This window comes from Melanotaenia boesemani, chromosome 12 (assembly GCF_017639745.1).
Source record: "Melanotaenia boesemani isolate fMelBoe1 chromosome 12, fMelBoe1.pri, whole genome shotgun sequence".
NCBI classification, from domain to species: domain Eukaryota; kingdom Metazoa; phylum Chordata; class Actinopteri; order Atheriniformes; family Melanotaeniidae; genus Melanotaenia; species Melanotaenia boesemani.
Window position 1 is genome coordinate 23,425,980 of NC_055693.1, and position 12,891 is coordinate 23,438,870.

Genomic DNA, 12,891 nt, shown 5'->3' on the forward strand with positions numbered 1-12,891 from the left:
TATTTAAATATAGGGCTTTTATTTGTTTGTGATTTAAAGCTGCTGACAGCACCAGACACTTAGACTGCAACAGGCTCCTGCTGTCTCCTGTCCTCTATCATTTGCAACTATGGACATAGCTTGTCTGCTTGCCTGATGTTCCATCTTCTCCTGTTGCACCAGCATCACAAACCACTGCTCTCTACTTCCTCTTTATCAGTAACACCTCTTCTCTCACTGCTTCTTACATTTCCATGCCTGCCTCTCTTATATCACAGAAATGTACAGTTTTTACATTTAACTGAAAATTCAACTTAAATCTTCATACCCACCAAAACTAACCAAATATCAATGTTTCAACTACAAAGTTGTGTGGGCCCACATCTTTAATATACATTACACCCAAGGTTTACAAATAAACTGAAAGCGAAGTATGATCTTTTGGGCTAAATCTTTGTATCTGTGAGCCTATTTTCATCTAAGCCCTTCTGATAACCTCCACTGAATGTATGAGTCACTTAGGAGAGTAGGGGAGAAAACTAGAGAAGAGTAGAGAAGATATTAACTGAAAGAGACTAAAATCACAACTGGATATAAATATCCAGTGATGAAAAGAACAGACCAGAACACAGAAAATGGACATGTTTGACTAGTTCAACACTGGAGTTCATTGACCTGCAGTGGCAACATGTTCAACCAACAAATGTGTACATTTCTGTCAGCCTCTCTCTGACACACAGGGGGAGAGACAGAGGCCCCAAACAGTACCTGTGTGTAGAATAATCCTTCAGTGTGGTTAGCACCTGTGTCTGCAGAGGGATCTAGCAGCTCTCTGTCTGCCTTTGTTTCACAAACACTGTTGTGATGGTGTTTTGCTCAATCCACAACAAATGTTTACACTGCTATGATTCTTTTTCTCTCTTTTTCATTGGGCAACTGTTGGACTGTTTTACATGGTCTTTGGGGATATATATGTAACTCCAGATTATTGCATAATATGCAATATATACTCCAACATATTATGTTGGAGTGTATAAGATGTAGCTTTTCACAATTCAGTTAGCAAATTTATATTAATCTGTGTGTCAGTTTTCTTATTCCTTTGAAATCAAAGAACACGAAATTGACTTTTTTTTGCTAAATAAATTTTGTATTTTATTATTCCAGTTACATCAGTAATAAATAGAAAATAATAATAATAATAATAATAATAATAATAATAAGTTACTTTATCAGTTGTTTTTGCAATTATTTTATTTAAGAGTAGATAAATAAGTATAAGAATGTAAAACCGATAACAATCAAACTGTTTACTACTCAGCTAATTTGTCTAATTAATTTTATCCAAATCTATGTAAGAATGCACCAACTATTCATTAATTAAAATGATTTATCTATTTATTTGTAAAAACAATCAAACAAAGCCTGTTTTATTTTATACATTCGGGTTTGCTTTACTTCGATATTAAACTTAATCCACTGTGGCGCATTTAAATTGGTTATAAAGGCAGCGCCTTCACTCGGCACTTTCCGGCAAACTTCGTTTATGTTGATATCGAGCTCGTCGGTCGCCGCCTCACCCAGACTGCTTTATGTCTGGCAGCAGAGACCATGCGCGGTCGCCATATTACGGAGTACCCCTCCCCTTCAGTCCCGTCACAGCATTGAGCCACAGCAGCCGTGAAGGAAGCTATATACTGAACGACGCTACCGCTGGAGAGGACCAGTGATACAGCAAAACCAAGACCAAAACGAGGATTCAGTGGAATGGATTTAACCTGTTTGTTCCGCTATTAAGTGGTCGTTCCCTCTTCCACGTGACACTGTGCTGGATGAAAGGTTGCTTTGTTTAAATTTTGATTGATTTGAGTAAATACAGCAGTTAAAACGACTCACTACAGTCTATAGCTAGCCGGTGATGGAGACTGGCAGCTAGCTATCTGGCGTTACTCTTCTGTCAGGCTAGTAGTTAACATAACGCTAATATACTCAGCGGCTGTTTTGCTTTTAGTACGTGTGTTTATTGCTATACAGCATATCGTTACAAAACACACAAAATGTTAACTTATGTTTAACAAAGGCATAGACGGATAGTTAACCGACGAAGTTCAACTGGCATCAGCTGACGTTAGCTCGTTAGCTGCTGAGCAAGCGGCCACTAGCTTCTGTTGCCTCGCTCTCACAGGAAAACATTGAATCGTGCATGAGATGCTGTAAATATTGGCACAGCTTTTCCTGATACTCGAGAACAAAAAACTATAATTTGTTTTGATATTTATTTTCAATTTGGTTGTCTGTTCACCGTAGTTTTGGCAAAACGGCGCCGTTAACGAACTGCAATCTCATTGCATACTGTCAGAGACCAACTACCGCCCGGATTCCCTCGAAATGCATCATCCGGACCCTGCAGGAGACTCTGGCAGTGTTAGAAAGATGGCGCATCCGGCTGTCTTTCACAGAAGGGGGAGCAATACAAGCAGCGGGAGCGGCTCCATGCTGTCAACACCGACAAACCCGGTGATCAGTAACAGCCACGTTTCAGCCGATGATTATCAGCCCTCCCTGTTGATTCAGCCTCCTGCTGGTTCTTCCTCTCCTGGTCCACATCATCCTCCTCCCCACACCCTGAATCTGCATTCCCAGCCCCAGCCCACACAGCCAACTGGGGCTCAGATAAAAAAGAAGAGTGGTTTCCAGATCACCAGTGTGACTCCAGCACAAATATCAGTTAGTACCAATAACAGTATTGCAGAGGACACAGAAAGTTATGATGACTTAGATGAGTCCCACACAGAGGATCTATCTTCTTCTGAAATCCTGGATGCGTCCCTCTCCCGAGCTAATGATGCAGTTGGAGCAGAGAGAAGCTCTTCAGAGGAGACATTGAATAATTTCCATGAGGCAGAGACCCCTGGAGCTGTCTCTCCTAATCAGCCTTCACACCCTAATACTCTGACCCAGGCACAACACCATGGTGGTGCCATGGTAAACGGGACTGTACACCATCAACATCCTCATCATCCTAACCATGTCCAGAGCTATCCTATCTCCTCTGGGCCTGGCAGCACCCCATCTACCCTCACTTCTGGAGCTTTACCTAGTCTAACCCAGAAAATGCCTTCTGATGTGGGGGGCCCTCAAGAGAATGTTTCGCATGCTGTCCCTCCAAGTATTGGTTCTCAGCCTGTGGGGATTGTGGCCCCAGGATCTGTCCCTGGAATGCACAGTTCTGCTACGGCCACTACAGTTAGCATAGTTAATCCCCAGACCAGCAGTGTTAGTAATGTGAATATGTTGAGCTCTGCCAATGTGCCTGTGAGAGGGGGAATCAGCACGAGTGCTAGCAGTAGCAGTGGTGGCTTCCCTCTTAATGCGATAAGCAGCAGTGGGGGGAGTGGAAGTTGTGCTGTTCCAGCCGGAGGTAACCGTATGCCCACCACTAATGTCAGCATGATCCAGCAACACCAAAACATCAACTCCAGTTTCACCATGACTAGTACAACTGCTGCTGCTGTCGCCAGTGCCTCCGGAGGCATGGGGGTCTCCAGCGGGATCCAAGGAAGAGTTGGATCAGCTGTGATGCAGTCTGCGAGCACTTCTGCAACAGCTGTGGCCTCAGCTCCTGTATCATCTGCTCCTGCCATGCCTGCTCCAACTCCAGCTCCTGCGGTGGCTACTACGAGCTCTCGCTTTAGGGTGGTGAAGTTGGACTCTAGCTCTGAGCCCTTTAAGAAGGGCAGATGGACATGCACTGAATTCTATGACAAAGAGGCCCCAGCCCCTGCGCCCAGTACTTCTGCCTCTGATGCTGGGTCTCTCGGCGCACGTCAGTTTGCTTCTGAGAACTTTGCTGGGGCCTTGGAAAGAGAAAACACAAGTGGTAGTTCTGTGAGTAGTAGTTTGAGCCATTTCATTGAGAATACAGGCAGTGGAGAGACCAGTGGACCCCCAGTGCCCCAGCAACCCCAGGATTACGCCTCCCCTCCTCAGGGCTATCAAGGAATCCTTCCCAGTGGCTTAAACATGGCTCAAACCCAATCTCACATTCACAGCCAGGATATCACCCATCCACATGTGAAGACTAATGTAGCCCCCTCAGCTCCCACAAACATTCATCAGCCTACACCCATACCTGGTCACCAGACCACTATTGGTCTCCCCACACCTGCTGTGGCCCAGCTCACTTATGCCCAGGCAGTTGCTAATCAACCCCAAGTCTCCTCACAGGGCTTAGTGAGTGTTCAGCCACAGAAATTAGGCTATGCCACTCTTGCACAGCAATCAGCAGCCACCCAGTCAACAGCCCCAGTGTCAATGAGGCCACCGGAGTATACCCAGCCACAGCAAGGTGTCCCCCAGGCTGTTGCTTCCCAACCTCTTTCCAGCCAAGCTGGCTCAGCACCTTCTGGGCCAGCAAATGGAGCTTGCCAGATGATGGGAGGTCCTCAGCAATCACAGGGTCTCATTCACACACAGCCCCCCTCTCTTCAGGCCACTACCTCTAGCATGCCTTCTCATGTTGGTGTAGCAGGTCTTGGCCAGCAGCCTCAGAACCACCCAAGCCATCTTGATTGTCAGCAGCAGAAGCCACAGTCACTCCCAACACAAATCCAGAATCCAGCCCTGAGCAGCCAGCCGCCCACCACGGTCCATCACAGCCAAGCATCTGCACAAAGTGTGCCTCCTCCCAACCTCCAGAGTGATCATCAGGCCCAGCCCCAAGCCCACAATTCTGTTAACAGTGTTCGGATGCCCCCGCAGGGTGTTCCTCACAGCCATCCTTCATCTGTCAGCTTGACCCAGGACCACAGCAGTGCCCAGGCCCTCGCTCATGCTGCCCAGGCCAGTGCCCTCTACGCTAGTCTGCCCAGCTTCACTACCACACAGCTGCAGGATGCCCAGCGGCTGCTTCTCCAGCATCAGTCTGCATTGCTGGGGCTGCCCAAGCTGTCTGTGGGTGAGACTGGATCTGGATCTAATACTGGCCAGGGTCAAGAAACTGAGGGCAGTGCAACCACCGCCAGTGCCTTAACTGCACCAGTTGGTCTGAAACCTGTAGATGGAGAGGAGGATGGGTAAGAAACTTTTTATTGCTTTACTTCTATTACTATTTTATTTGTATTTATATAATTGGTTGTAGTCGTCTTCACTGGCCCAAAATTAGAGTTGAATCCAGACAGGTGCTCTTTTATGTGGGTGTTTAAGCTCAAATCCACTGGTTGTCGTGACAGCTGTAAGAGAAGAAGTTGTTTCTGTACATAACCAGCTGACAGTGTCCAAGCTGCCACATACTGTCTGTCCTCTGTCAATGGAGCACAGCACAAGACTCTGGTTGAGACGCTGGATGTTATGTCTCTCGTCTTTATCAAGTGTCTGCAGTGATTCAACATTTTACTTAGCCACCTGCTTGCTTCTTTCTCAGCTGTCCACCTTACAGGGCACAATTTGTACTGGGTGCACAGTTTGTCTTGCCCTCTCAGCACATTGTTAAAAAGCAGGAGGCTGTTGTGGCATTATTTGATTAGTGATAGAATGAAGTGAAATTGTGTTATTCAGTTGAAGGAAATGTTATATTTTCTTATTGTCTACATCAAAGCAAGGCGAACAAATGCTCTCCCTGCCTTTTGAATGAACAAATGACAAAGAGATGTTAGTTTAGGGGACATGAAAAGTAAAGTGCATGGCTGTTTTTCACATTAACAGGCTATTGATTTTCATGAAGACCTCTTTTCTCCTGCAAAGTGAAAATCCGTTGGAATGTCCTGCCAGTGAGTTTTAAGAACTAATTTTTGCGGTTAGGCAGGAATTTTAATCGCCTTGCAGAAGCAGGAAATTGCTCACAATTCACTCACTCCTAAGCCTTGTTCCCAACTTCTGAAATGTGTATTTTCTTAGTTCTTATCCTTATTATTTATGATGTTTTAAAAACCCAATTTATGATAACCAATCACTCAGAATATAGAATGTAACACGGACGTAATGATGGTAGTTTTGTTTGGGTTTGTTTTCCTGGGTCAGATGGATAGTGAAGGATGGCATTTATTATCACATGATGTTTAACTCAGGAATGTGGAATCTGTGTGGGGTCAGGTGGATTATTGTCTTTGATCAGCAGCATGTGGGTCAAACTAAAGCCAGTGTGATAAATGGGAAAGTTGTCTCTGCGTATACTGCTCAAAATTCAGTTCTGTCAGGTTTACTAGCTACAAGTGTAATGGTGGTAGATGACATTGGCCGGTAAAGCCTGTAACTTCTTATTGCTTTTTGTTTTTTATTGGTAAACTTTCATGAACAGAAACTATTGCAAACCAAGATGACAACACAGTCTCCTCCAAGCACACTCACAGCCTGTATGTAAGTAAAATGGTACTTAAAATAGTAAACTCTTCAACACAGGCAATATTGTGCAATATTTTGCTAGATGACTCACCCAGAGTAACGTAAAAATCTGTTTCTTTTTTTATGGTTTTGTTTTCTTAAGCAAATAGGGGCTCAATATAAACAAACTTCAATTATGTACAGTGGATTTGACTGATTTTGACTCACTGATGTTAGGCTGCTCCTCAGTGACGAGGCTTTAGTTACTCATAAATCAACACTCTAGATAGATGGTGTTTTCCATTGACCTAATCAATCCAGACTTGTTTTTTTTATTCATGTTGGTATAAATTTATAAAAGATATTTAACTGATATTCATTGTAAATAATGAATTATGGTGCAGAGTTCCCATTGCTTTAAAAGATATTGTAAAGTTCTGATGGAGCTTGGGCAGTGATGCAAAGTTATTTTATCAGAGATCAATTTTAGAATTAATTTTATTTATTTATTTTTTGTGGACTTTCTGACTGAAGTCTAAGGTGCTGATTGAACTCAGTTGAATCACTGAAACTTTTCTGAAGTTGCTAAAGTTGAAAGGAAAGCACTGTAGTTCATTAGGGGTAGTTTGGGGCACATTAGGATTTAAAACGTCCCCATTTAAAGATCTCTTTTTAAAAACTGATTCTGTAATGATAACATTTACTTATGTCTTTCAAAGGATTTCACCTACACTAGCAGTTTCATTGTTAAAGTTTCACGCTGCCTATTTGACTGTCTCCACTGCCCCCTCTTTAATGTCTGCAAGACAATAAATTATTCTATTACTGCACATTTTTAGACACCCTTTTATGAAAGTGTTGTAAAGATGTAGGAGATTTTCCTTTGTGTATTTATTGCGGAGAGGCCAGAATGTGTGTCAGAAATGTTTGGAACTGTCATCCAGCAGCGTGACTGCTCCACCCGGCGTCTCCTTAGCCAATGGGAATGTAGTTTGGAATGACTTGTAGATTTATGGTGCACCGGATCTGTTGTTTTAAAAACTAAAATGGACCTGAGCAGGGCAGAAGTAAGCAAAGTGAGGGTAAATATAACTTGTGGAATTCAAACAAAGTAGCAAATCTGGTTAAATAAGCTTCATATGCATGATGTGTCCTATAGTTAAGACCACAGCTACACCAATGAAAAGCAGTATAGACTGACCTATAGAAGAACAACATAGGCCCTGTTTACAGACAGTGTTTCCACACAAAATGCAAATATTTTTCCTTTGCGTTTTTGGACCAAATAAAAAAAATTAACAGCGGGTTGAAAACTATGTCCAAGCAGGAGAAAATGCAAAGAGGACCAGAAGCAACACAACAACAGAAGCGTTAACGTGCCAGCCGCTAGTTGTCTGGCACATGTAACCTCTACGTTTTCACTGATGGCATCAATATTCTACCAGAAACAGGCTTTGCTTCCACAGACCAAGTAAATTAAAAAGATGTAGCGACACAAACATGACACGGGGGTCCGCCATTGTTTTTGTGCTTTTCGCGGTTTAAGCAGGGTCTGAGTGCGCAGGTTCAAGATGACGTGGAAGACGTCGCTGTCGCCTAAAGATTTCATTTTACGTTTACACTGACGGGACTTTCTCAGTGAGGAAATTTCACCCAAGAGGCCTTTGTCAAGTCTTTAGGTTTTATCCACCCAAAACTCTGTTACTGTGTAAATGAGAGTCCAGAACGCAACAAAACTTTTGCGTTTTACTGTTTCAGCGTTGTGGTGTAAACAGGGCCGTGGTGTGCAGCTGTTTTAAGGCACAGCATCATAACAGGGTCTCTGTAGAGTCATTTCATCTGTTTTTTTGTGTCAAAGAGCATTTGTATGAAGGAGGGTGTCAGTTGTGCATATGATCTAAAAGTGCTGACAAGTCATTAACCGGATGAGTTCAAGATGAGTGGGTAGTCAGTGTGTGTGTGTGTGTGTGTGTGTAGGCAGGCAGGCTGCTGATGATTGACTGCCGAGGTTTATTGGCCAAAGGGTTATACTGAATAAAGTACAAAACATTCATCATATAATTAGTATGCGACCAGGTGGTTGAACAAGTTTTCTCTCTAGGTTACCTCATAAATCCCTCTGTCTTCTATATATGAATGTGTTTTGTGTATTTTGTGAATGTGTGTATGCTCTGCATTTTTGTTCTTGTTTTGAAATTTAACACCAATCTTATGAACCTTTGTTGACATAAGTTGACATTTCAAGGAGCATTACTTGCCTTGCTTGGATTGATATGACCAAGCTGAAGATGGAGGCACTAATTTTCACGTTTTGGTTCATATTTTACTCTGTATTACTTTGGGTTGGTCAGGTATTGTGAAATGTCAAATTTGATCTTATTCATTTTAAGTCTTTTATCAGCAAGAAAAATATAGCAACTTCAGTTATGTAGAAGAGAAAACAAAGCAATCATACATTGTAGGACTCTAGTTTGTCCTAATTTACTGGAGGAAATATGAATATTTTCTTGATGAATGTGCAGGCGGTTTGCTCTTGTTCTTGTTTCCAGGTTTTTCTAGCCAGTGCCCAATGTTTTATAATCTTGCCTTCAGAGTAATTAGTATATGAAATATCACTGATGGATAATTATTTTGATGGTTGAGGCAGAGATGTAGAATATCCAAATTTAATTTAAGTATTGGTCTTTTTCACATGCACAGATGGAAAATCTCAGGTACAGCTATCCAAAACTGAAACTAACCCTTAGTTAAGCTCCCCAGGTAAAGGATGTTTACCTAGCATTAATTCTTTCTAACATAGTTTGCATTTCCAAATTCCCAACCACCCCTAACAAACTTGTTGGCGTCATGTGATCACGATCACGGCATTTTTGATGGAATCTTTCTGGTTTTTGTTATATATCCAATGGCTACACTGGAAGCCTGAGCTGAACACTGAGCTCTCTGCTAATGATGCAAAATGTTGGGATGTAAAGTCCCTTTTCTAAATTTGATGAAAATGTCATTTTAAAGCATGTGTTAGAAAAATATACAAGCAGTATTTTCCAGGTTGCCATTAAATAAAGAACAGCAGCTGTTGTTCTGGCTGGGTTGACCTCACCATGTCAAGGTAACATATGATGAAATTAAAATAAGTCAGAGATGAAAATGTCAATATTATTATGCTCCATTCCACATTATACTGTATAATATGTCAATTTTAACAGCATGGTTCGCTGATCCCAGGTCTGTGGGATGATATAGTAGTAGAGTAGATAGTAGAGACCTTTCGAGTCTCAATGGGACTTTCCTGGTTAAATAAAGGTTAAAAAAAAAAATAAAAAAATTACAGCATTGCTTTGCAAATCTGTGTTCACTGGAAAATGTTTAAGTTACAGGAGGTGATGCAGGCAAGCTGAGTGTAATAGTGGCAGCTTAAATAAAGACATCACTTTATATGAACTCAGTGTAGTGAGCAAAACAGTCTTCAATATGCACTGAAGCTGAAGATGAATGGTGCAAGTGGAAGCACCAAATATGTCTGCCGAGTTAATTCAAAGTTCAGTAATGCATACAGAATCAGTATTATACACTCCTTTTTAGTGCTCTTTATGTTTCTGGCCTTATGCAGTCTTGACATTTATAGAGAAAATGACCAAAGGCACATGCAAAAGAAGTTTTGATCCTGATATAAGTTGCATAATGTTTTGTAACAGCTAAACATTTCTTTTTGTATCGGAGCAGTAGGGTTCCTTTAGAAATCAATATCAACAAATTCCTTACATATGGCTTTGATCCAGTTCTGTGTGTTGAGTCTCTGAGGTGAATTACATGTAAAAGTGTTTTTCTGGCATTTTTTTGCCATCTTCCTCCTGTATTTATAAGCATTTATTTGTGCAAGTTTATACTGATTTAATGTGATGGTCTGCAGGCCGGTTTGTTGCTTGAAATGCATGGCAGCATATAAGATCCTGTGCAAGAGCTTTTTTCTGTACAGACCATTTCCTTGTTGATTATTTGGTCCAGCACCTATTCCAGTGGATTATTAAATGTGTCTTTCTTCTTATGTTTCAGTTCTACTGTATGTGATGCGACATTGCTCTGACTGTTAAAAAACAAAAAATGTCTTTAGCTGATGCCACCATTGTGTAAAAATGGCGATCTCTTTGAAAAAGCAGGCTTTTTTTTTTTTTTTTTATTTAAATGCAAAGCTATTGTTGGTGTGACCATAGTCCAAGTATGTGTGTTTGTGTGTGTTTCAATGTGTGAAAGCTCAGGGGAATGTGGACTGGCTGGTGCGTGATGGCTATCTCTGCTGCTGGCTGTTTAGAATGTAATCTTCCCCCTGGCAGTGCAGGGAGCCGATGTGACCTGGGTCTGCTGCTCATTGTGTGGAGATCAACGAGATCCCCAAAATTCACAACACACTGCGGAAGTGACCCAAGCTGACCCAACCCAACTTAGTCAGGTCTACTGACTCTGGTTTAGACCATTGAGGATCGGCAGCCTGGACCAGATGGAACCAGACTGAGCACAGTGGCTCAGCTTTCCAGTTGTGATAATCACCCTATTGAATTATTGTTTTCTTCATCTGTGGCTGCTCTGCGGGTGGTTTTGTATACGTATCGACTTGGACATGATGAAACCGTGGCCTCTGACACACCTGGTTTCCACATGTTGCCGTCTGTAATTTTAAAGCAGATCTGAGATAAAAAGGAAAAATTCTAAACAATGGCCTCATCTTGGTTTGTGTTTTCGGGGGTTAGTTTGTTCTGTGCTGAAATCTAATCCATGTAAGCTTTTGCAACTCAGGCATGGCAGTAAGATTATCCCTCTGTTTTTTATTTGTTTTAAGAGTATTGAGGTCATTTATTATTTTGTTTTTAGTAGCAATGACACACCCTTTGGAAGATTAAAGATTGTCACTGACTCACTCCTTTATTATAAACATATGTCAGTATACACACTGTAAATGCCTAAATTTAACATTTGACTTTGTCATAACACAAAATAAAAAACAATAAATTACAGTTCAAAGGTATAAACTTCCTGTTGTTTGCTGGCTCATATGGTCATTACATTGTAAACGTGTATAAGCCAATCATATTCCATCAGTAATGCTAGACAAGCAAAACATCTGTAATTCTTAACTCTTTTGGATTAACATGTGGAATATTGCAACTTTTAGTAGAATTTGATGTACATTTTAAAAGTTTTTACAGAAGTGTACTTTTTCTGACTTCACAAGATAATTTCCCTCCCAAAAAAAGTCTGTTTTTCTGAATTAACAAGATAAAAAAAGCCCTCTTTTTACAAGATAATATGCAATGCTTGCCAACATTATTAACAGACTACTTCTAAACAAAAGACGCTTATGTTTTATCCAAGTTGTTGAGTTTCATTCAGTTGACTTTGCACAAACGCCTGAGGACTTCACTGTCGTTCCGGCGGAAAACCCAGTTGTGTCGGGTGGATGTAGCCATGTTTCTCCAGGATCGGTTGGTCACTGCATTAGGGCTACATGATGACATGGGAGACATTTATGCTCTGTTTCCACCAGCAGTGCAGGACTCATTTTTTTTGTTTCTACATGCGAAAACTGGGAAGGGTACCCTAAAATCCCAAGTGAGCCGGCCTACTGTTTTGGGACTTGCGTTGGGGTACCACTCTAACAGATCCGACCCAAAAGGGTGGAGCATGACACACAGTAATCCGTTGTTTGGTTGGGAAAAAAGCCATTTCCAGTACGACCATGCATAAAAACAAAGCAGGAATGGCTTTTTGTTTAGAGCAACATTTTTTTGTTGATTAAATCACTGTTTAAATGGCGTCGCGAAGTACCGCCAAGACTTTACGTCAGGGCTCAGCAGCTCCGGTCCTCAAAGACCGGTGCAGGTATCGGATGTTTCCCTGCTGATTCAAACGAGTGAATCATTAACGGACTTGTGCAGAACCAGAAAACAAGCAGCTGGCGAACGATTTTATTTGAACCAGGTGCACTGCAGCAGGGAAACATCTAAATCCTGCAGGAGTTGCCAGTCATCTGGTTTTCCCATCATCAGTACAAGATCTTTCTGAAAAGTGAGTGCAAGTCTGGACTGAGTTGAATGTTGTAAATTAAGCTGATCCAAACTGTTACAGTGAATGTGTGCTACACTCAGGACTCAGGAGGTTTGGAAAATACTATTAGAAGCCCTTAGAACCTTAGAAGTGTTCCTATTGGTCAAGATCAATTTAACCGTTTACTTTCCAGTTTACAGAGCTTGTATTGAGACAAGCTGAATTTATCATTCAGTAAGGATTAGTTAATGCCGACAAGCGACGCTCATTATGTCGTAAAAACACAACCGTATTTTGTTTAGTTTGATTTTATTTTATTTTCTCCAAGTGAATACAGTATGCTTCCTTAAGTTTAGGCCAATGAATTAACTGAAAACAAAACTTGGTCATCCAAAAATAGTGAGGCAAGAAAGTTGAATTTCTTGCTTTAACAAAGGACTGTTTTTAAGGTTCTAGCAAGCATCGTGGATATTTTATTTTGACATGCTCAGAGTGAAAAAATTTGTACAATCGTGCTTCTTTTTAAGAACAAATGCACCGACGTTGTTGTAACAT

General features: G+C 41.5%; 1 protein-coding gene across 2 annotated transcripts in view; it reads left to right on the forward strand.

Annotated features, from left to right (window-relative positions):
• Positions 1-1,572: 1,572 nt before the first annotated feature.
• LOC121650065 (TSC22 domain family protein 1-like) overlaps positions 1,573-12,891 on the forward strand; it is a 34,530-nt gene continuing 23,211 nt past the window's right edge. The window contains exons 1-2 of one of the 2 annotated variants that reach the window (XM_042001352.1): positions 1,573-1,818; positions 2,339-5,054. In XM_042001352.1, coding sequence (XP_041857286.1) covers positions 1,812-1,818; positions 2,339-5,054 — 2,723 coding nt within the window. In that variant the 5' untranslated portion in view covers positions 1,573-1,811. Of the gene's footprint in view, positions 5,055-12,891 lie in introns of both variants that reach the window. The other variant, XM_042001353.1, reaches the window with a different exon arrangement.